The sequence below is a fragment of the Gadus chalcogrammus genome, chromosome 11, assembly GCF_026213295.1.
Source record: "Gadus chalcogrammus isolate NIFS_2021 chromosome 11, NIFS_Gcha_1.0, whole genome shotgun sequence".
Taxonomy (NCBI): domain Eukaryota; kingdom Metazoa; phylum Chordata; class Actinopteri; order Gadiformes; family Gadidae; genus Gadus; species Gadus chalcogrammus.
This window is the reverse complement of record NC_079422.1, coordinates 15402359-15425996: the sequence shown is the minus strand read 5'-3', so window position 1 is coordinate 15425996 and position 23638 is coordinate 15402359. Positions and strand designations below refer to the sequence as shown.

Below are 23638 nucleotides of genomic sequence, written 5' to 3'. Positions count from 1 at the left end.
GAGGGGAGGGCAAAGAACTCCCCGCGGGAGAGCTGTTGGCTGGACCGGGTATCTCTCGAAAAGTACCACACAAATATTGTATAACAGATAGTTATTCACACCCTTTGGTCTCTCTATTTTTTTGTGTGGAGATTGATCTTTTGTGTCTGAATAAATTGTGGTTTGTCTATGTGTGTGTGTGTGTGTGTGTGTGTGTGTGTGTGTGTGTGTGTGTGTGTGTGTGTGTGTGTTTAGTAGCAGAATGGTGTACACATTATGCTCTTCTGACTGTGACTTGAAGTAGCTTTTGTTCCTTCCACTTCCTGTGACCATAAACACACATACGCGCGCGTGCGTGTGTGTTTGTACGTGTGCAGCATTCGTGTGTTTGAACACGCTTGTGTGTGTGTGCATGTGTGTGTGTGTGTGTGTGTGTGTGTGTGTGTGTGTGTGTGTGTGTGTGTGTGTGTGTGTGTGTGTGTGTGTGTGTGTGTGTGTGTGTGTGTGTGTGTGTGTGACGTTGCCAGGTCTGCGTATACTTATCCCCCTCATCAGACACATTGATGACAGATGAACCAAGGGGAGACGAGGCAGCCATCCTGCCCGCCGTCCAAAATCCACGGCTAAAAGTTCATGCTTTTTTTGTTTACCTCAGCCCTCGTCTCCGTCCCATAAATCTTCCCTTTCGCTTGAGCTGTCCCACATATTTTCCGACGGTTGGATCCTTCGCCAACCCCTTCGTCCGGGTAGCGTCTGCGTCGTCACACACACCCCCACGTGCCCGGGCAGAGAGTGCAGCATCGGGCAGCCACATCCTGGCCGCATGCGGACACGTCTTTAGCTCCAGGGGTGGGGCGTCTGAGGGGGACAAGGTGGTGGAGGAGGAGGACGAGGACGAGGAGGAGGAGGAGGAGGAGGACAAGGATGAGGAGTTGGAGGGTGGGAGGGTGGCAGAGAATGAAAGGGGGAAGGGGGGAGGGGGGGGGGGGTTACAGAGGGGAGGTGGGGCCTTACTGGACCAGATGAAACCTAAATCCTCAGAGAGGGAGAGAGAGAGAGAGAGAGGGAGGGAGGGGGAGGGTGAGGGACGGAGGGAGAGAGAGAGTGGGAAAGAGAGAGAGAGAAAGAAAGAGAAAGAGGGAGAGAGAGAGAAAGAGAAAGAGGGAGAGAGAGAGAAAGAGAAAGAGAAAGAGGGAGAGAGAAAGAGGGAGAGAGAGAGAGAGAAAGAGAAAGAGGGAGAGAGAGAGAGAAAGAGAAAGAGGGGGAGAGAGAGAGAGAGAGAGAGAGAGAGGGAGAGAGAGAGAGAGAGAGAGAGAAAGAGAAAGAGGGAGAGAGATAAACAGAGGGAGACTTGGGAGAAAGAACGAAAGAGAGAGGGAGGAAAAAAGTTGATTTCCTTCTTCAGCAGAGCCATACATCACAGGGCCTCCCAGCTGCAGTGTCACCGGCTGACAGAATGACATGTGTCATTTATCAAAGGGGCCAGGCGGGGGCCTTGGGAGGAACGTGCACCACAAAGCCTGAGAGAGTTCATTCCAGCGCGCGGCCCTCCCCTTCCCCCCCCCCCCCCCTCCTCCTCCCCCCCTCAACCCCTCCTCCCCCTCCCCGTCAGCCGCTCTCCTCCCATCTCCTCTCCACTCCTCTCACTCAGCTCCTCATTTTCCTCACTCTGGCTCTCAACTGCCTCCTCCTTTCCTCCCCCGTCCCCCTCCCACCCTCCCCCCGACCCGACCCCGTCCCCCCCTCCCTCCCCCGCTTCTCTGCCTTCCCAATGTCTACTCACTTCCCCCGGTGCCAGAGAAGGCCTGCTCGCATGTAGAGAGAGTAGAGCTGCTCCTTCACGCATGGAGACACCGCGCGCTCTACAGTGTGTTTACGTGTGCGTGTGTGTCGCCCTAACCCACTCCCCAAGGGGTCAGAGGTCATCCGTGTTGTGTTTTTAGGAGGCTCGCTGTTATGTTGTCTTGGATGTTTTTGTTTGCCGCTGCCAGCGTTAAAGCGTTAAAGTGGCTGTAAGTGAACTTCTCCAACCATCTCTCGCTCTCTCTCTCTCTCTCGCTCGCTCGCTCGCTATCCCTTCTTTGCTCAATCTCTCTCTCCGTTTCCCTCCCTCTCCCTTTCTCTTTCTCTCTCTCTCTCTCTCTCTCTCTCTCTCTCTCTCTCTCTCTCGTCCCGCCCACACACTTAAGAGTTTGAGGTAGGTGGTGAATGGCAGCAGTCGTGAAGACGGGGGGTAGCTATGGTAACCACGCTGCTGCTCACGTTTTTTCTCATGACTTTTCACCGTCTTCCGATCGCGGACGCGCTCGAGTCCCTCGCCACCGTAAGCCCCCCCCCATGCTTCGAACACCTCCCAGCACAATAAGCGCAGATACCAACAGTGTTGCGGCTTGTCTGTGAGTCACACACACAGCGTAGCTCCACTGGCAGCCCGGATACTCCCATCCACTGGCATTGCTGCCCACCGCACGGGTTACAAACTCACCTGATGTACAGAAGCCATGCTTGATGACGTAGAGTACGCCTGGGCCGTGGTGCCCGAGTCTCTTTTTCGAACGGGGAAGGGCAAGCTATAGGTTAGAGTCCGGCAACCACTCTCCTTTCCCTCAACAGTCCTCCGTCCTCGGCTTGTCAGATGTTTTGTCTAGATGATGCACGGCCCATCTCCTTGTTTGCCCCAAAGTCAGTCCTCGTAGAGGGAGGAGAATGTGAACATCCGGCTCTGTAACGTGACATTCAACAAGACTCAAATGTGTTTTTTCTCCTTCTCTCTTTTGAATCATTGCTTTGACACTATCGTGTCTTGATTAAGGCTTTGCTGTTTTTTCTTCATTCTTTTTTCTCTTATCCCAGAGTCAATGTAGAATCTTTCTTTTTCTCAGTTTGATATAATGCTCCGGTTTAAGCATTAATTTAATCAATCACTCCTACTTTCTAACCCCAATTTATTTTTGCCCTTTTTTTATTTAAGAATCGCTGTTGTGTACCACCTACATCCTTCTCCACAATTTGAGCTTTCATTAAATCTGCAAATGCAATAAGATGCAGGTTGATTTCAGACCTTTTGTACTGTGATTCATTGTGGAGGGGCTGAGTGGGCGTTGGCTTTTCTTGCTAAGCTGTGGCTGTTGCCACATTTCAGTGGTTAGTCAATTAAAGCCCCAATGATGCCAGATCATATGGTCTCCCTTTATTCCACACATAAAACAATGCAATTCTTTCCATTTTATGAAACCGTAAACAATTTATGAATGTTAAGGTAGCATGCGTCAACAGGAACCTGCTATGAACAACACATTCATTTCCAAAAACATGTTTCCAGCATGATTTTATTTTTGCTCTCCTTAGTTCTGCAGTATAAACGCTACCAAAGGTTTGCTTAGCAAACATGTTGTGGTTGCTTGGATGAAAGAGACACATGTTAGATGAGCTCTGTCGCTAACGTTAGCTTCCAATACCAACTATAATAATAATAATAATACATTTAATTTAGAGGCGCCTCATGTGTCAGCTAACTATTAAATAGTAGCCTCAGCTAATACTCTGTTAAAAAGGTTAAATGATATTGGTAACTTGATGTAACTTGAGCAGAGGAGCTGAACCACAAGAGCACAAAAGAGTTACGAGTATCGAATCATAAAATCGTGTTTCCAGTTGTCCTTTTTTTTTTTTTTTACATTTGTTAACCCAAAGCGAGCAACACAGTCTTTTGGCTGGTGTTACAATGACTTCAGATTCTTTGTGTTTGTTTGTGTTGATGTCTTCGGCTGCCAGAGCCAGATTAGAAACCCCCTTCTTCAAACCTTTTTCTTTTTCCCTTTGCTTTGTCTAAAGAGGTGTGGCACATTCTCACTGTGGTGTCATCAAGGGACAACCTCCCCGAGCAGGTCACACACAGTTCACTCGCTCACTCAGGAAGTTTTGCCCTAAATCCCTCCCCCCTTCCTGCTTTTATCATCCGACTCCCACACGCACACACACACATCGCACAACAACGCTCTCTCTCTCTGTCTCTGCGTCTCCCGGTTACATATTCATACATTCATACACTTTCAATACATCTTTTATACATCGAGGGCATGACAATTATCTCCTTAGCGTTATTCTCTACATTGTTCCATTTTAAGGCCTCTTCTTTATCCGTACCTTACTCCATGGCCAGATGTAAGCCGGCAGACATCACTCCTCCCCCAACCCCCACCACACGCCCGTCTCTCTCTCTCTCTCTCTCTCTCTCTCTCTCTCTCTCTCTCTCTCTCTCTCACCCAACTCACCCAACTCACCCACCCACACACCTCGACCCCAGTAGCCAGTCCCCCGGGGGCACCTCCACCGCCCCCTACCCACCATTCCTCCATTCCCCCCCCCCCCCCCCCTCCCCAGCCACCTTCAGATCACCCAAAATGGATGTGTCTTTGAAGGCTGAGATTGATTGTGGATATCAGAGTTATGGCGCCATTCATCACAGTCTATTATATAGGAGAGAGGGACAGGAAGTAGATGTCCCCTCCCCTCCCCCTCAAAGACCCTGCTGCCTTGGGTCCCGAGGGACAGCATGGACAAAGCTTTACAAAAAGAAAGGAAAAGTAGTGAGTAAATATGTTTCAATGATTGTGTATATGGTCTGCACAGCGAATGGCGTTTCATTTGTGTGTGTGCAAGCAGAGCGCATCTTCCTCTGTCTGAATTGTGTTAAGACAGATATGCGTGTGTGTGTGTTTGTGTGTGAGTGCGTCCGTCCCCATGCTTTGATGCATTTATTGATTGCCAGCAACGGCTGTCCTCCATCAAGTTTTTATTTATTTTCCTATTTTTACTTTTTGAACTCATCGGACATTTGATTCACAGCTTCATTAGGATGCCCGTGCTGTCCTTTATTTTTGGTACTCCCTTTCCCCCTGCAACCACCGCCAGGTTACTCTGGGATACACACACACACACACACACACACACACACACACCCACCCACATACACCGGCTTTCTGTGGGGAAGCGAGCCGTGAATAAACTCAAGGACTCTGCTTCCAAACACTTTGTGTGGTGGTGGACGTTTGGCTATCTGTCATCATGGTAAATAATCTCTCGCCGTTCACCAAGACGCCTCACTTCCTGCTCCCCCCCCCTCCCCCCCCCGCCCCCCCAATAGGCCGTTTGTGTGTGTATGTGTGTGTGTGTGCGTTCCCTCTTTTTTGGCTATTTCCCGGGTGCTCCTTAGTCCCCCACCGACACAGCTTGTTTGAAACGAACCCCTCATTGTGTCTGTGTGTGTGTGTGTGTGTGTGTGTGTTTTCTTTTATGAGCCTTTTCTGAAATAGATGGATGCACTTCAAATGAACCAGAGGAGACGTTGTTTAATGCCTCCACAAGATGTGTGTAAGTGTTGTTCTGTTTAGTATCTCTGATGGTCTGGGTAGGACTGTACAGACCGAGGAGCTGTCTCGATTTAGATTTTGCAGCTCCACTTTTTCCTTTTGACATTTCTCTTTTTCCCCGGCTGTGGTTTACCTGAGATGACTCCGCAAGAAACCAACCTCAAATTGTTATTCTTTTATTTTTTGAGTCACCTCCCTCTCTCCCTCCATCCTCTCTCCCCCTCATCATCCACGCTCTCTCTCTCTCTCTCCCTTCCTCCGCCTGCTCCGAAATCAGTCATTACCAGGAGTCAAGTCATGCAGATATAAAAGAAGCAAACAGTGTAAAAAAAGCACAAAATATAAGCTAATAATAAAGGAGGAAATAATCGCACTTTTGCGCTGCTGCTGCTTTTGTCGCTGGCGCCGCGTGATGGAAATGGGTCTAAATATGCGATTAGAACCTTCCAGTGACTGATGCTATTAGTGCAGATATGCCGTAGACTTCTGCTATCTCCCCATGAAGGATTAGCGTGATTTGTCCCTCTGCAGGGCTGGATGTGGGCATCCCAGGCACTCTAAGTTGACAGCGTCTGTCTCTGCTTAGTTCTCCCAGACAGTTTGTGTGACAGTTGATGCCAGGCGAGGGCTTAGAAAGTGTGTGTGTGTGTGTGTGTGTGTGTGTGTGTGTGTGTGTGTGTGTGTGTGTGTGTGTGTGTGTGTGTGTGTGTGTGTGTGTGTGTGTGTGTGTGTGTGTGTGTGTGTGTGTGTGTGTGTGAGGCAGGTGGTCTGCATGTCAAGTATGTGTGTATGTGTGTGTATGTCTGTCTGTCAGTACTTGCTCAAGGGAGGGATAGCTAATAAAGCGATAGGCGAGCCTGTTTGAACATGATTGTCCATGAATGACTTTCTTTTAAGAAAAAAAAAAAAAAAACGCTCAGGTTCTTTTTGTGTTGACAATCGGAGAAATGGAAAAATGTTAAGCCCTTCCTTTTTAAAGACTTCCTTTTTAAACACTAGCTCATCTTTACACACCTTGCTTTCCTATAATTAACGTGTTTCCACTTTGGACCGTCCAGGGCAACAGTTTTCTACCCGGCCTTACGGGAAAACTACTCAAACGACAAGAATTGTACCGTGAAAATGAACATGAAACATAAAACAACGAAAGAAGGATAATACATATATTCATTCACTGGCATCCTCTCTCAGCCCCTCCGCTACGCTAAACCAAACATCCCTGTGCCCACTCGCTTCTTCTTTGCCCACGGCGCCGGCTTTGGGTTACTTAGCATCTCTGTTAGCATCGCGGTGGGTGCTTATCTCTGTGTGAGGTGTTTGATTCTACGCAGGGGGGTGCCTGGGCGGGTGGAGTGGGGGTGGAGGCAGGGGAGTTGGCTCACCTCTCAGAAATGCTGGAGGGTACATGTAAATGCTCCCGGTTTTAGCCCAAGCACCCCCCGTTGTGGCCCCGACTGATTTAGGAGGGTGACACATCTTTTAATGTTAGGCAGTAAACTGCAGGGGAATTTATACGTACACACATAGGCACACACACACACACACACACACACACACACACACACACACACACACACACACACACACACACACACACACACACACACACAAATAGACACACACACACACACATACAGACATATACACACACACATGGACATAGGCACACACACACAGAAGCCCATAGAGACATATGGACAAACACACACACACACACACACACACACACACACACACACACACACACACACACACACACACACACACACACACACACACACACACACACACACACACACACACACACACACACACTCCTACGCTTCCAACGTTGGGTTTACGTGACACCAGCCAGTTAAAGCTGCACTGCACTTTATTTTTCCTTTCTTTTTTTGTAGATTGGATGGTTGGTTTGACCTCATCTTCACTCCCCTCCCTCTCGTCCCGCCAGGGAGTAAAACCAAGGTGGCTCGGCTAGAGGGGAGAGGAACATAGCGATACTATTCACTATGGGGCACTGGTTGGCCTCCTAGCATAACTATTTCCTCCCGCTATACCGTTTTCTTGTAGCTCTTTTTCCCTTCTGGTTGTTTAAATTAACTGGCCTGTCACATTGACCGATGCTAACTCATCTCGTCACTGTAAACCGACGAAAGACACAGAAGAGGACAGAGTCAAGAAAATGACCGATATATCAGAGAGGGAGCGAGAGAGTGCGAGGGAGATGGGAGGAGGGAGGGGGAGGGAGGGTGGAACAGTGCGGTTTGCGAAGGACATGGCAGCTTAGCAGCAGCCAAGAAGTCTGCGTTGAACACCTGCTCCTGTCCCCCCCACCTCCTCCTCTCCACCCCCAACCCACCCTGTCAACCTCCTCATTACCTGTCAATCTATCAAAGAGACCGCCAGATCAAATGCTGCAGCCAGTGAGTGGTAGTGAGCGAGGGAGAGAGCGAGAGAGAGGAAGAGAACTCAGAAATGTGTAGGGTGTATGTGCGTCTCTATGTGTGCCAGTAGGCTGACACTGATCCTGTTAAATAGTAAACTGCCTTCTATGTCTTCCGTACTTAAATTTTTTGAGACTTAAAGTCCTTTATCCCTTTTGTTTTGCTTCCCTTTATTTGGGCAATTGCGTATTCACTGCCACTCCCTGTCCAGTCGTAATGGACCGGCCCGGCCTCCCCTGCCTGGCAGACTGTGTTGGGCTGCTCCGTCTGGTCTTTGATTGGCGCCTCTGTGAAGAGAGGTGAATCTCTGACAGACAAGCGCCACTGCATGGAGGCGGGGTCCGCAGTTTCGGATTACAGCGACAAGCCTCCTGCCTGTGTTTGTGTGTTTGAGTGTGCTGCTCGCATTTCCATTTGCAGTTGCACACTGGACGTATTTCCCAGAACAAATATGTGCAAATGTAGATTAACATTTATACACTTTATTGCCTTGTTACATAAGCATGTGTGTGTGTGTGTGTGTGTGTGTGTGTGTGTGTGTGTGTGTGTGTGCACATGCCTTTAGTAAAAGGGTGAGTGTTAGCTCATCAAGGTGCATTAGTGCATGAATGACCAGCCCCAACACTCTATTCCTGAGCCCTTTCAGTCTCTTTCTCTCTCTCCTTCACTCTCTCTTTTTTGCTCACGCTCATTCTCACTACCTTCCTCTCTCTCTCTCTCTCTCTCTCTCTCTCTCTCTCTCTCTCTCTCTCTCTCTCTCTCTCTCTCTCTCTCTCTCTCTCTCTCTCTCTCTCTCTCTCTCAGTGTCTGAGCTCATGTGATTTACGGTAATTATCCATCGGTGGGGTCATCTATCAGGCTGGCCGTTGCTAGGCAATGGAGGCAGCTGCTGCTGGCTGTTGTCTGGGCTTTGCTGTTGACTTGTCAGGGACATAGGGTGTGCGTGTAGTGTAGAGCGTGTGTGTGTGTGTGCGTGTGTGGGTGTGTGTGCGTTTGTGTTAAATTGGGGAGATAGATATTGAGTGGTGCATTTGTGTCGATTGTATACGTTTCCTGTGTGGGTTTGTGTGTGTGTCTATCCATGTGTGTGGGTCCGTGCGAATATCGGGGTGAGGAAGGCGACGGGGGAGGCCAGCGCGGGTGCAGTCCAACATGGTCTGTAGTCGCTGCGGTTATCGCTCCGTTCAGTACCCCCCCTTAACCCTGCCATGTGTCACCGGACTTCCAAACTCGTTTCAGTTTAGGAGACCCCCTCCCCCACCCAACCGACTAGCGTACAGCACCGTGCTATGCTGCTGTTGTACCTACAGGGGGAGGCACCTAGGGGGAAGTCCTGGCTTACCTTATCATGATCACATACATGATCATGATATCGTATGCAGACGTATAATATTCTAGGTTTTGCGTCAACTTGGAGCACGATAAGAACCAGAACCACGTACGTGTTAAGTGTGAACACAGCGAACAAACAGGAGCCCTCTATACCCGGCTAATTAACACCAGTAAGTATTTGTCATTGCGTTATGGGGGTTAAGATTAGGAACACCTCTCAATTAATCTGCAATCAGCTGTTTGTTAATTAGTTTACCTGTTCTAAGTGGCCTAAAGGGCTCTTGTGTAATTAGCTAAGCTGCCGGAACCACACCGACATGTTGACATTGACCTGAGTCGCACGTTCACACATACTGTATCTGAGTGTGCACACACACATGCATATACACACATACGTATGGATATAAACGCATGCACACAAACAGAAACACACACAAACAGACACACACTCACACTGAAACAATGACACACACACACACACACACACCCACACGAAGGCATACACGCATCCGCACGCACACACTTACACATGCACGCACAGACTTAAATATAGATTCACACATGCATATGTGTCCCCATGCATTTGTGTATACACACATGCATAAAATAGCCCCTCCCATTCTGTGGTCATGGCAATGTCCTTTGTCACGGTCAAGACAGACAAGCGCCGCACATTTTTTCAATCAATAACACACTCACACCCATCCACTCTCACACAACATCTGCAATAATTACTTTTCTTCTGGAACATACATTGTATATAATCAACCCCCGGCCCCCATCTCCTCCTCCTCCATAGCAAGGCACTTTCCTTCTTTTTTTTTCCTCCTCACTCACTTCACTTCAAAGCAATTTGTTTGGGCCGGTGCCTGCTGACATTGTCTGTGGTAATTAAAGGAGAACGTGGAAATTTATGGTTTAATTACACAGGCCTTGTTATGCAGAGGGGGGCAGGATACGCTGATATGCTCAATAAAAATAAATAAATTCTATACTGGCTTGCTTGTTTAATATCGAACCCTATATGTGCATATAGGGCAGGGTTAGTCACGGCTCCCTCTCTAACTCGACCACGCAGGTGTCGTTGTGTGTGTGCGTGTGTGTGCGTGTGTGCGTGTATGTATTTGTCTGTGTGTGTTGGCGTTTCAGATGCCTGCAACACAGCGGCCATAAGACAGTAAAAGCAACGTCTAATATCTAAACCTTGCTGTTTACAACACATCCATGCCGAATATACTATAGACCTGTTTAGATTGACTTTATATAGAATAGTATTGCTTGATTATTTTTTATTATGCAGAAGAGATCCTGCCTATTTGTAATGCGTATTGTAAATGTGCTGTGATCGTGTCAGAGCCACACCAATTCAATCCGTTTTCTTGTGTGTGTGTGTCTTGTTTGTTTGTTCTGTGTGTGTGTGTGTGTGTGTGTATGTGTGTGTGTGTGTGTGTGTGTGTTTGTGTGTGTGTGTGTGTTTGTGTGCATATAGTAACCGAGAGGGATGTTGGCCGCGGCCCACCACTCACTCCTCTGAACTGATCTTTTCGTCGGGTATAAATAGCGGCGGCTCTATAAATAAAAGACACGCACCTTTTACGCTAACACAGTCCTCTTCCTCCCTCCCCCTTTGTACCCTTTCTCCCTCTCCTCACCCCCCCCCCCCCCCCCCCCCCCCACAAATACACACACACACACACGCACACACACGCAAAGGAAACACAAAGACTTCACCACACGTCCTCCATACATATGGAATAGGAAATAGCCTTCTCTCCTTTGATGTGTCCTCATTGTCTATCTCACCTATGTGTTTACATTGAGCATACTGGGCCTCCGTGGCACATGTTTCACCTTTGACCTCAGCGCCTTGGGCCGTTGTTGAGAGTAATGCCTCAGACGTGCGGCTGAAGACATGGTAGCTATCCGTCTGTCTCTGTCTGCCTATCCTTGTAGTTATAAGCTATTTTCCATATTTTTCCCAAATAATGTCTGCTGACTAGGATTGCATTTTAAACACACATAACAACTGCTGTATTTGGCTGCAAAATATGTTTGTTTACCTCAGTTGGGCCAGATATAAAAAAACTGAAAAGAGAGAGAATTTAATGGAAAGACTGAATGCTGATGGGACAATCTTTCTAAGAGAGTAATAGGGGAGTTGACACGGGGAGAGGGACAGGTTTTGTTAGGTGAGTGTGTATGTGTGTGTGTGTGTGTGTGTGTGTAGGGGGAGGGGGGGGTGTCGGGTAGAGGAGGGGGTTTATATGTACACTGGGTAGGCAAATTGGTACACCCTGCTGGAACGGTGCAGGAGTTATTTAAGGTCCTTTAGGTGCTGCCGAGCCATATGTTCCGTTATCCCATTCCGGAGGGGCCAGTGTGGGCGAGTGGTGGAGGGTGTGGGGGGGGGAGAGAGCTCTACAGCGGGGCGAAGAGAGAGACAGAGAGAGAGAGAGAGGGAGAGGGAGAGAGAGCTCTACAGCGGGGCGAAGAGAGAGACAGAGAGAGAGAGAGAGGGAGAGGGAGAGAGAGCTCTACAGCGGGGCGAAGAGAGAGACGGAGAGAGAGAGAGAGGGAGAGGGAGAGGGAGAGAGAGCTCTACAGCGGGGCGAAGAGAGAGACAGAGAGAGAGAGAGAGGGAGAGGGAGAGAGAGCTCTACAGCGGGGCGAAGAGAGAGACAGAGAGAGAGAGAGAGAGAGGGAGAGAAGGGTAAAGGGGAGCTGGGTCGACGCCGAAGGGAAGAAGAAGAGCCGTAATTGAGTAGGCATCATTTTTGAGGCGAGCCGGCCCACCCTACCGCCTTGGCCCCCGCCGGACCCAGAGAGGAGACGTAAAGGAGTGGACAACACAGAGAGGACTGTGAGGTGGTGAGGGATAGGGAAGGGAGCTCTTGAGGTAAATCAAGCCCTCCTTTTGATTCCTCATATCCGGCTCTCTGGCGGCCCTATTCTGCATAATTCATCTTGTCACTTTCTTTTTCCTTTTTCCTTTTTTCCCCTTTTTTTATACTGTGATGTCGGGTGAGATAAAACCCCGGTGGATAACAACTCACAATGACCGCCCCCCCCCCCCCCCCCCCCCCCCCACCCCAACACCCCCACTGCCCCTGTTAACCCCCCCCCCCTCCCCAACCCCGCTGCAGTCCAAGGTGGAGATGGTCTTACTCGACAGCTGTTGGCTGTAAACAGAGAGGGGACGCTCCGAACGAATCTAGGTCCTGCAACATAAAGGCCTGGCGGATTCTTCCTGTGTTCCCCCTCGCTCACACTTATCTGTCTGGGTCTGGATCTCTCTCTCTCTCCCTCTCTCGCCCCCCCTCCCCGTCTCTATTTCTGTCTGCCCGATCTCCATAGTCTCGGCCAGACAGGAAGAAGGGTTGGTGGGGAGGGGGGGAGGGAGGGAGGGAGGGAGGGTGGGCGAGGGATCTGGTGGTGGTGGTTGGCGAGAGGGAAGGGGGGGGTGAGACGCAGAGGAAGAGAGGGGAGGTGATGGGGACGGGGTGGGCGACGGGGGGACGGGGGGACGAGGGGACGGGGGGACGGGGGGCACGGCTCTCACGTTAGTCGCTCGGTGGGGAACACATCCCAGCGTTCCCGGTGACACTCCGCCAGCCGCATTACCATAATTGGCTTTTCTACATGACGGGACAGAGGAAATAATAATGTCATTTTATTTACAGCCCTCTTGTCCGGGTCCGAGAGCTATCACCCCCCCATCCTCCCCTCCCACCCTCCGCTCCCCCCCCCCCCCCCCCCCCCCCCACACTCCAGCTCCCCCCACACCACCACTGCGGCTGTCCCGTACGCCGCCCTTCAACACACTTACACACACGCACGTGCAACCACACACGCACGCACAAACACTGTCCTCTCGCGCACTTTCACTGTTCTTTCTATCTCATTTCACTCTGCCTTTTCCCTCTGTCTCTCTCCCATCTCTCTCTCTCTCGCCCTCTCTTTCTCTCTCTCTCTCTCTCTCTCTCTCTCTCTCTCTCTCTCTCTCTCTCTCTCTCTCTTTCTCTGTGCCCGGCGCGAGGCTCGTTCTACCGCGGCACGCAGGTCAAGTGATGGCTTTTTGATCAGCTCCTGTCCGAAGCCATCAGCGCTGAGCAGCTCGTAATGTAGACCCCTGGTGACAAACACAATCTGGGGGGGGAAGGAATAAGATCGCCGCTTTTCCATTTAAGCAAGGGGCCGGCCTAAATGGCCCCAGGAATACCTCTAAATGTCCCCACCCCACCACCCTACTTCTAACCCCCCCCCCCCACCCTTACGCCCATATCCCCTTAAATCACATGAGTGAAGGGCCCTGCGATTGGACATTAGTGGTCCAAATGACTGCTGTGATTGTCCTGCTCTTCCCAAACTCGCATCAGATAAATAAAGAAATGTGTGCGTGTGAATAAATATATGGGATAGGGGTGTTGCAGAGACAGGTGTGGGGGTTGGGGGGGGGGGGGGGGGGGGCTAGTGAGTGACAGTTACTTTCCTCAACTCTTTCCTCTCCATCTCCCTCTGATCCCACGCTCACCCCTTCTACTACCACCACCCCCACCGCCACCACCACCACCACCACCACCACCACCACCACCACTTTCCTATTTTTTTATGTTTGCTACCTTGCCTTTCTTATGGGGGGGCTTGTTTGGGTTTGACAGCGGCCAAATGGTAAAGCTCTGGGAGGCTGACAGAGAGTTATATTGATTTAGCAGCCAGCCGAAGAAAAGCAGTTTGGGCGGACGCAGATACCAGTATCACATTCGAGCACCTTTTTATTTTAGAATTTTTTTTATCTTTTTTGGCCAAAATGGCTGACTATGTTTGCCATTGTGTTTTCATCTGGTATCAAGTGCAACAAGGATGGAAATTGCACGGCGCAAGTTGGGCGTGGGCTGTAAGTTAGTTAATGCATCCCACCAGGCCTGTACGGTTCCGCCATGATTATAGCATCGCTTTGGAACGAGCGATCTGTATTGTCTCTAATGCAGGACGTATAAATAATATACAGCAAAGGCATTTGAATAATAATGTGGTAGAATGCAATTGACACGCACAGTTTACAGACTATAAGATTACAGAGTGCAGTGATCTGGATTTAAAACAGCCTGACACCCTGCATATCTAAGATGGATGATGTGGCACGATGAGTGTTTGCGTGAGTGTGTGTGTGTGTGTGTGTTCGGTTGTTCGTGTGTGTGTATCATCAGCGACTCACCGTGTACTCCAAGGACCTGGGACATGATGGCTGCCATTTGCCGTGACTAGTCTGCATTCCTGTCCTAGGCCACAGCACACACACACACACACACACACACACACACACACACACACACACACACACACACACACACACACACACACACACACACACACACACAACCACACACACACAACCACACACACACACAACCACACACACACACACACACACACACACACACACACACACACACACAACCACACACACACACGCACACACACACACACACACACACACACACACACACACACACACACACACACAACCACAGATGGCCTCACTCACAGCCCGTCAAGTAATTCAAACAACCAGAGATGGCGCCGCCAGCGTTTGTCCCTCCCACTCCCCACGCCACATCCTGCCCCCCCCCCCCCCCCCCTCCACCCCCACTGATGAGGTCACCGCCATAAGGGTGTGTCGCGGGCACGTCTGTGGAAGGAGTAGGAAGAGATGGTGGACCAGGGTGGTGGTGGTGGTGGTGGTTGTGGGTGTAGGCGGCGGCCACGTCCCGCGTCCCTGATGGGGTTGGGAGGGGGGCGTGTTCCCCTGTGCTGCGGCGTGCGTTGGGCCAGGCTTTGGAGAACAGAACAGCGTTCTCTGAGAACATTTCAGCATCCCACTCAGGATGTAGCCGAAGGCGTATTTCAAAATAGACACGGAGGGATCAATATTTTGTGAGGCGTCACCGCATCACGCATTCACGGATATAAAACCGTCCGTTTTGCCTTCTCTGATCCCACCTTCTCCTTTCGTTTTTCTTTCTCTTTTTTCATCTCCCCGCCATTCTTTTGTCTGCACGCTTTTGATTTCCCCGACTCCTCTCCCCCCCCCCCTCCCCACACCCACCCTCCTTGCTCTCTTTTTTTTTTGTTGTTGCCATGACAACATGGCAGGACAGGCACTGATTGACAAGGATCGTCAAAGGGTTCCCGGGCGCACCACTCTGTGTGCCAAGCCCCTCCCCCCTGCTGCCAGCATGTTTTGAGTCAGGGGGGGGGGGGGCTTTTATTGTCAGTCACTCGGGGATCTTTCTGATGTTCCCCCTCATATTGTTCCATCTGTATCTATACACGTGTGTGTGTATATGTGTGTGTGCGTGCATGTGCATGCCCCGCCAGCTCTTCATGTTTAGCTGCGTTTATTGGCTGCAGAGATCCATGCTTAGTGGGGGGGGGGGGGGGGGGGGGGGTAACTCACACTGGTATATCCTGTGTGTGTGTGTGTGTGTGTGTGTGTGCCTGTGGGGGGGGTAGCTGGCTGTTCCTCACCTTGGTCCCAGGGAGGACTGAGCTCGCCAGCCTGCACAGCACCTGGCGTGTTTGTAGGGCTGATACGAGGCGGTGATGGTGTTCTGTTCGCAAGGCACGCTAACAGACGACACTTGAGGTAGCGCTCGTGTGTGCATGTGCCTGGGTGTGCGTGCGCTTGGGTGTGTGTGTGTGTGTGTGTGTGTGTGTGTGTGTGTGTGTGTGTGTGTGTGTGTGTGTGTGTGTGTGTGTGTGTGTGTGTGTGTGTGTAATCTGCTGTGTTAGGGATTTTCAGGAGTTTTAGGAACTGTCTCGAGCTCAGTCTGTCAGCGGGATTGAAGCGCAGCCAGGTTCCTCCTGTAGCGCTCTCATTTCACTGAAATCCTGTCAGGTGTCTTGGGAGAAGAGGGGTGGGGGGGTGGGGGAGGGGGGGGGGTGTTGAATAGGGGGAAAGGGGCTGTATTTGTGTGTGTGTATGTGGGTGTGTTTGGTGTATAATTTGCGCATACTTTCATGCAGCCTCATGGTTGTGCTCTGGTGCATAAACTCCATGAAGTGTTGTTTGGCACGAGTCTGGCATGTCTACGGCAAGGGCCAACGAGACGGACAATTGGTATCCTTCCAAACGCGCACACTTACAAAATAACGCACAAGCAGACACACACACGCACACAGAGGCACACACAACACCCACACACCCACACACCCATCGTGTGTCTGTATCAGGTATTACGTCCACTTAGATTAGGATATGACAGGGTAGCGTGCCGTTTGAAGCTGACAGCCCATCTGTTTCGTCAGGAGAGAGTGATGCTGGCATCTCAGACACACATCTCAACGTGGAGGAAGGAGATAAAGGAACCAGGCGCAAGAGGAGATGAGGGGGGGGAGGGGTGGAGGGGTTCCTTCCTGCCCCACCCCCATCAACCCTAATTTCTTCTGCATCTACACACACACACACACACACTTACAGACAGACAGACATACGCACACGTACACACACTCTCACACACATATCCGCACATGCAAGAGCCGTGTGTAGGAGGAGAGTAGCCCTCCCGTGTCCTCCTCTGTTAGTTTTGCCTCTGTGTACTCCGTAGCCGTGAACCTGTTACATCTCGGCTCCTCTGATCTTTTGATCATGTGCTCCGTTTGCCTCTTTAATCTGGCTTCTCGTCAGCGTCATTGTCTGCGTCGCTTTGTATCATCCAGCAGTGTGTTTCACTGAACAACAAAAGTGGAGATCTGCCGTACTCTCTCTCACTCTCCATCTCTGTAATAATCTCTCTTTCTTTCTCTCTCTCTCTCTCTCTCTCTCTCTCTCTCTCTCTCTCCCTCTCTCTCTGCCATTCTCTCTCTCCCCGTACTCCCACCTGTCTTCATGAGTGACTGAAGCAGCCTTGCTCCATTGTTTTACTCCCGGTCTTGTGTTTATCAACTCAAACGGGGTGACCTTCGACTTGTCAAAGTGAGCCGGGAAAATGAACTGATAACTCCAAAATGAGATGTTTGGTTTTGCCTTTGTCTCGGCTTACTATCTCTCTCTCTCTCTCTCTCTCTCTCTCTCTCTCTCTCTCTCTCTCTGCTGATCAATTGCATAACCTCGACATGTGAGTAAACTGCACAAAAGACAAAACTAGAAATCAAGGCACAGGAGGCGCAGCTGGCTAACAAGGCCAAAGACCCAGAAAAAAAGAAAGGGAAAAGGGAAGAAAAAAATCCCTGCGAACATGAAGCATGTGAAGGAATGAGGGGAGGTGGATGGAAAAGGACAACTGTCTGAATCAGTGATTTATTTTTATCCCTCAGAGGCGTTTTTTTCATCAGTGGCTTTTAGTCTAGCCCTTGTAATGCACACATTATAACCACACACACACACACACACACACACACACACACACACACACACACACACACACACACACACACACACACACACACACACACACACACACACACACACATACACATCAGGCGCACACATGAGTGCATATGTGCAAATGCACAGGCATGCATAAACACACACACACACACACACACACAAACATCCACACACACACTCCCAATCCGAACAAAAGCCCATATTTCCTGCCATTGAGTATTCATTCTGCGTCCTTTTCGACAGTGGTCCTGTTAGCGTGCTGTAAATCTTTTATTTCACCAAGCTGACCTCTTTTCTCTTCTTTATTTGTCCCCCATTCTCTCTCTCTCTCTCTCTCTCTCTCTCTCTCTCTCTCTCTCTCTCTCTCTCTCTCTCTCTCTCTCCCAGCCTATGAACCTGAGGATGATGAAGTCAAGGCATCCCCACACGACGAGGAAGAGCACTTACAGGACGACGGCCTCTCATTGGACGGTCAGGATGCAGAGTTCCTGTGCAATGAGGAAGAGGAGGACGCGGACGGTGGAGCGGCGCCGAGCTACAGAGACTCTCCGCTCAGCAACGGCACCAACCCGGACGCGGGCTACGGCTCCCCGCTCAGCGACACCAGTGACAGGCTCACAGACTTTAAGAGCACCTGCTCCCGGGACGACCCCGAGAGGGAGCGGGAGAGGGAGCGGGAGAGGGAGCTGGAGCAGGAGAGGGAGCGGGAGAGGGAGCTGGAGCAGGAGAGGGAGAGGGAGAGCGAGGCAGCCTCTCTGCCCCTGCGCCCGAACAATGGCCTTTCTCTCCAGGACAGCCTGGCACAAATGAAAGCCGTCTATGCAAACCTCATCTCTGATGCCTCCTGGTCCAGCATCGCCATGGACATCATGAAGTCCAAGACTGCGTCTTCTGCCGCCCTCACCAGTGACCTGCCCACCGCCGCGCCCGCCAGCACCGCTGCTTCCGCCGCCGCCGTTCCTCCCACGAGTAAAGTCAGCGGGAACCACATGCCCAGCAGCCACCACAACGGGAGGAGCTCCAGCGCTGCGGTCAATCACAGTGGGAGCGGGAGCACCAACGGCGTCGCGGCAAGCACTGCGAGCAGCCACAGCCACACCCACAGCCACGGCGGCGGTGGCGGCGGCGGCGGCAGCAGTGGGGGCGCCAGTAATGGAAGCGGAATAGCTTATGACTGGCACCAGGCGGCCCTCGCAAAGACACTGCAGCACACACCCTACCACCTGCTGCCGGAGCCCAGCCTCTTCAGCACCGTGCAGCTCTACCGCCAGAACAACAAGCTTTACGGCTCAGTCTTCACCGGCGCCAGCAAGTTCCGCTGCAAAGACTGCAGCGCCGCCTATGACACTCTGGTGGGGCTGACGGTGCATATGAACGAGACGGGCCACTACAGAGACGACAACAAAGACAAGGAGGATGACCGGGGGAAGCGCTGGTCCAAGCCCCGCAAGCGCTCTCTGATGGAGATGGAGGGCAAGGAGGACGCGCAGAAGGTGCTGAAGTGCATGTACTGCGGCCACTCCTTTGAGTCCCTGCAGGACCTCAGTGTCCACATGATCAAGACCAAGCATTACCAGAAAGTGCCTCTCAAAGAACCGGTGCCGTCCCTGGCCACCAAACTGGTGCCCCCTTCCAAAAGGCGTGCTCTCCAAGATGCCGTCATCTCCCCGTGCTCGCCAGATTCTATCCACGCCAGCACAGGGGGTAATCACTTGTCAATGATGGATTCGAGCAAAGACTCAAAGTCCACGGCAAACCCCTACGTGACACCCAACAACCGCTACGGTTACCAGAACGGCGCCAGCTACACATGGCAGTTTGAGGCGCGAAAGGCCCAGATTCTGAAGTGCATGGAGTGTGGGAGCTCCCATGACACGCTCCAGCAACTGACCGCCCACATGATGGTTACGGGCCACTTCCTCAAGGTGACCAACTCTGCCTCCAAGAAGGGCAAACAGTTGATGTTTGACCCCGTTGTAGAGGAGAAGATCCAATCGATCCCACTGCCGCCCACAACTACCAGGCTTCCAGTTCCTTGCGCTATTAAGTCCCAACCCGTGTCTCCAGCCCTGTCCTCTAGCTCAGAGGAGAAGAGGGAAGTTTGTGCGGAAGAAAAGATGGATGTCGCTGAGCTGGGGGAAAAGAAGATTAAAGAGGAGAAAGAGGACCCGGGGGAGAAGACTCAGGCAGATGGCACCTCCTATAAATACCTCAGAGAGGAGGACCTGGAGGAGGCGCCCAAAGGGGGACTGGACATCCTCAAGTCCCTGGAGAACACTGTGTCCAGTGCCATTAGCAAGGCACAGACTGGCACACCGACGTGGGGTGGCTACCCCAGCATTCATGCAGCCTACCAGCTCCAGGGGAGCATGAAGAGCTCCACCACTGTACTGCCTCCAACAGTGCAGAGTATCCAGATACAGCCAATGTACAACAGTGGCCTCAGGGGCCTCATGAGTGACCCAAACTCAGTCCTTCACTCCCCCAGGAGTCCCTCTCTAACTCCCCCGCTTAGGAACAATGTAACTGCCATGGAGGAGCTGGTGGAGAAGGTGACAGGAAAAGCTACCGCCATCAAGAAAGAGAAGGAGGAAAAGCTGGTGAGCCTTGAGCGCTGCCGACCCCCTTCTTCGATCAAGTCTCCCTCCCCCGCCCTGAGAGAGCAGAGGGAGCATTTAGGCTCTCCGAATGACCTCTCTGTGGGGAGACCACCCACTGTCAGGAACAGCAGCCCCGGAAGCGTGGATTCAGAACCTGTTTGCAAGAAGGAGCCCAAAGAGAGCCTGGTGGATGGCCACAACAACCACTCCAAAAACAGCTCAGAGTCGCGCCAATCCCCCGTCACTAACGGCAACAGCATGAGCATCATCACCGATCACTCGCCAGAGAGGCCTTTCATTAACCCTCTCAGCGCACTCCAGTCAATCATGAACACGCACCTAGGTAAAGCCTCAAAGCCGGTTAGCTCTGCCGCCGACCCTCTGTCCATGCTGTACAAGATCAGCAACAGCATGATGGACAAGCCCGCGTTTAATCCTTCCCCCCAGACCAAACCAGCTGAGCCCGTCAATCGCTATCCATTTTACGAGACCAACGACCAGCCAATTGACTTGAGCAAATCAAAGTCCAACACTAACAGCAACAGCAGTTGCGCTCCACTACTCAACAGCAACACTATCAACGGTAACAAGCCCATTCTGTCTCTCCCTGATTCCGTCTCCTCTCCTCTGAGAGAGAACGCTCTGATGGACATCTCCGACATGGTGAAGAACCTCACAGGAAGACTGACGCCCAAGTCCTCCACCCCCTCCTCCATCTCCGAGAAGTCGGACGCGGACGGCAGCACGTACGACGACACTCTGGAGGACCTCTCCCCGGTCCAGAAGAGGAAAGGGCGGCAGTCCAACTGGAACCCTCAGCACCTCCTCATCCTACAGGCGCAGTTTGCCTCCAGTCTGAGGGAGACCACAGAGGGCCGCTATGCCATGACTGACCTGGGGCCCCAAGAGAGGGTCCACATTTGCAAGTTCACGGGCCTCTCCATGACCACGATCTCCCACTGGCTGGCCAACGTCAAGTACCAGCTGAGACGCACCGGGGGCACCAAGTTTCTAAAGAACATGGACTCTTGCCAGCCGGTGTTCCTATGCGGTGACTGTGCCTCCCAGTTCAGGACTCCCTCTGCCTACATCGGCCACCTGGAGACTCACCTGGGCTTCAGCTTGAAGGACCTGTCCAAGCTGTCCAACGAACACCTACGGGAGCAGCAGGCTGTCTCCAAGGTGATCACAGACAAAATGACATTTGGTAGCGCCCTGTCGGCACTGACGGTGCCGGAGGACGACACGGGTTCCGTGTACCAGTGCAGACTTTGCAATCGGACCTTCGTCAGCAAACACGCGGTTAAACTGCACCTCAGCAAGACCCACGGCAAGTCTCCAGAGGATCACCTGGTGTTTGTCACCGCCTTAGAGAAACTAGAGAAGCTGGATAAGTGCGAGAAGGTTTGAGCGGGATAGAGGCTGTTGGGCCTTGGGGTAGAGACTTACAGCTGTGGAACTGACCAGAATTTCATTGCACTAAAAATTCACAGTTACTGCACTGGGCCGAACTGAGCCGCTATTATGAAAAAAGGAAAAAAAAGACAGTCTTATTATTATTATTATTATTATTATCATTTTTCTTTTTGTGATAAATGCTTGACTGGACCATGTCTATTTTTGTTCACTTTTACCTTTTGTTTGTTTTGCCAAGCTCTTTTTTTTAAACTAATTTTGTAATGTATTTATATGCTATTTGTCTGATCTGTGCATGTATTTTAGTGAGTCAAGATTAACACAAGATTTTGATCTTTTCATGGCAAATAATACAACTACTGCTTCAATGGTAACTTAAGTGGTGACTGAAAAATGAATTGGAGAAAGGAGAAAATTGTACAATACTTGATATGAAGAAGGGGAAAATTAAATGTATATGCCAAAAGAATGGACGAATACCCAGAGAGACTGAAGTAGCACCTTAGACAGTTGCATTTTACATTTGTAAAGAGACCATGTTTCAAAATACTTTGCATTTTGTCAAATCAGATTGATTTGAAAAGATCAACCATCATCCCTTTTCCCCGGCTATTCTTTTTTTTCTGAGTTCCTGTCACTGGGATGTTTTTGATGATGGCCTGCTCTGAAAGCTGAAAAAAAAGCAAAACGGATTGTGTAAACCTTTTAGGAGCAGTTTAAATGCTTCTGAATAACAAGTCAATCAGTGAATATGTAATGGCTGTCAGTATGCAAATTTCATTCAAAAACTATTTTGTTCCCCCATGATGTGAAGTACCACCTTAATCACAATTCTCTGTTGTTGTTGTTGTATCGTTTGCTACAACTTTCTCTTACTGAATTGTGTCGCTATACTGTAAAGACAAGAGTCCGTTACATGTAAATGATTATCAGTGAAATGTCAGTACTCTATAAGACATATCTTACCATTTGAATCAACTCAACATTCTTTGTATCTTAAGGTGTGTGCATTCTCTAACTTTTATATTGTCATTTTATATACAAAAATGGATAAAAAAGAAAAACAGATGATGTATATAGATATATACTGTAGATCTAAAAAATGTCTTTTTTAAAAAAGAAAATACAAATTTAGCTTCTCTGGCTTGGTTTACAGAAATGATTTTAATTATAATTGCATCCAATTTGATGCATGATATGGTGTGAAAAATAAATAAAGCGATGCACAATGACTATACATTTCAATGTTTTATCGAGGATATTGTAAAAAAAAAACAACAAAACTTTTTAGCACTAATTAGTTTAATTTAATTTCATTTAATTTCTTTCTCAATTGTAAAATAAACCCCAATGCCGTTGTTAAGAGTACAACATTTGTGGTTGCGTGTTCATTTTTGGTGCATGGTAGTTTGATCTTACTCACACTGCGTTTATCACGTTCGTTTGGACTTTATATAGGACCCCCCAAAAACACAGTTACTAGCTCTGTAATTCGGTACAAACCATAACCACATGAGGCCAGGGCAGTGTCCTCGCTGCTGTGTGCTGCTGTCCTGTTGATAACCAAGCCAACATGGTCTGCTAATCCATTTCTTACAGTGTATCTAGATTGATTATTAAACATGTGGGGTAGGGGAGCTGGAGAAATCCCTGGTGTCTCATACATACAGAAGACTGGGCCCTCTCATTCTCATTTACTGCCGATAATGATTGTAAGGATGAAGACGATGGGAGGCTGAGCCCTGTAAGGGTGCCTATTGTATTGCGCGGAAAACCCATGCTAGACTTGTGACCGGCCTTTGGACTGGATGCTCTGAAGGAATCTGTGTTGTATTAATGACGGCAGTGTGCTTCAGCCCGTCTTCCGGGAATGCAATCAGATGAGTGTCTGTTCTGGTTGACGCCGCAGCCCCCACCCCCACCCAACTCCACCACCGCAACCACCTCCTCCCCCCCCCTCCACCACTACCAACCCCCGCGCAGCACCATCCACCTCCGTAACCCCCTCCCCACTTCTTCTCTCCTCCTCCACCACCACCACCAACTCAACCTAAACCAACACCACCATTCCTCCTCCACCACCACCATCTCCCCTCCCCTCCTCCA

The 23638-nt window shown here is 50.3% G+C and overlaps 1 protein-coding gene across 1 annotated transcript in view; it reads left to right on the top strand.

The window, feature by feature from the left end:
• LOC130391828 (teashirt homolog 1-like) overlaps positions 1–23224 on the top strand; it is a 35443-nt gene extending 12219 nt beyond the window's left edge. The window contains exon 2 of the mRNA XM_056602134.1: positions 17904–23224. Within this exon, the coding sequence (XP_056458109.1) occupies positions 17904–21526 (3623 nt within the window). The 3' untranslated portion in view covers positions 21527–23224. The remainder of the gene's footprint in view (positions 1–17903) is intronic.
• Positions 23225–23638: the final 414 nt, after the last annotated feature.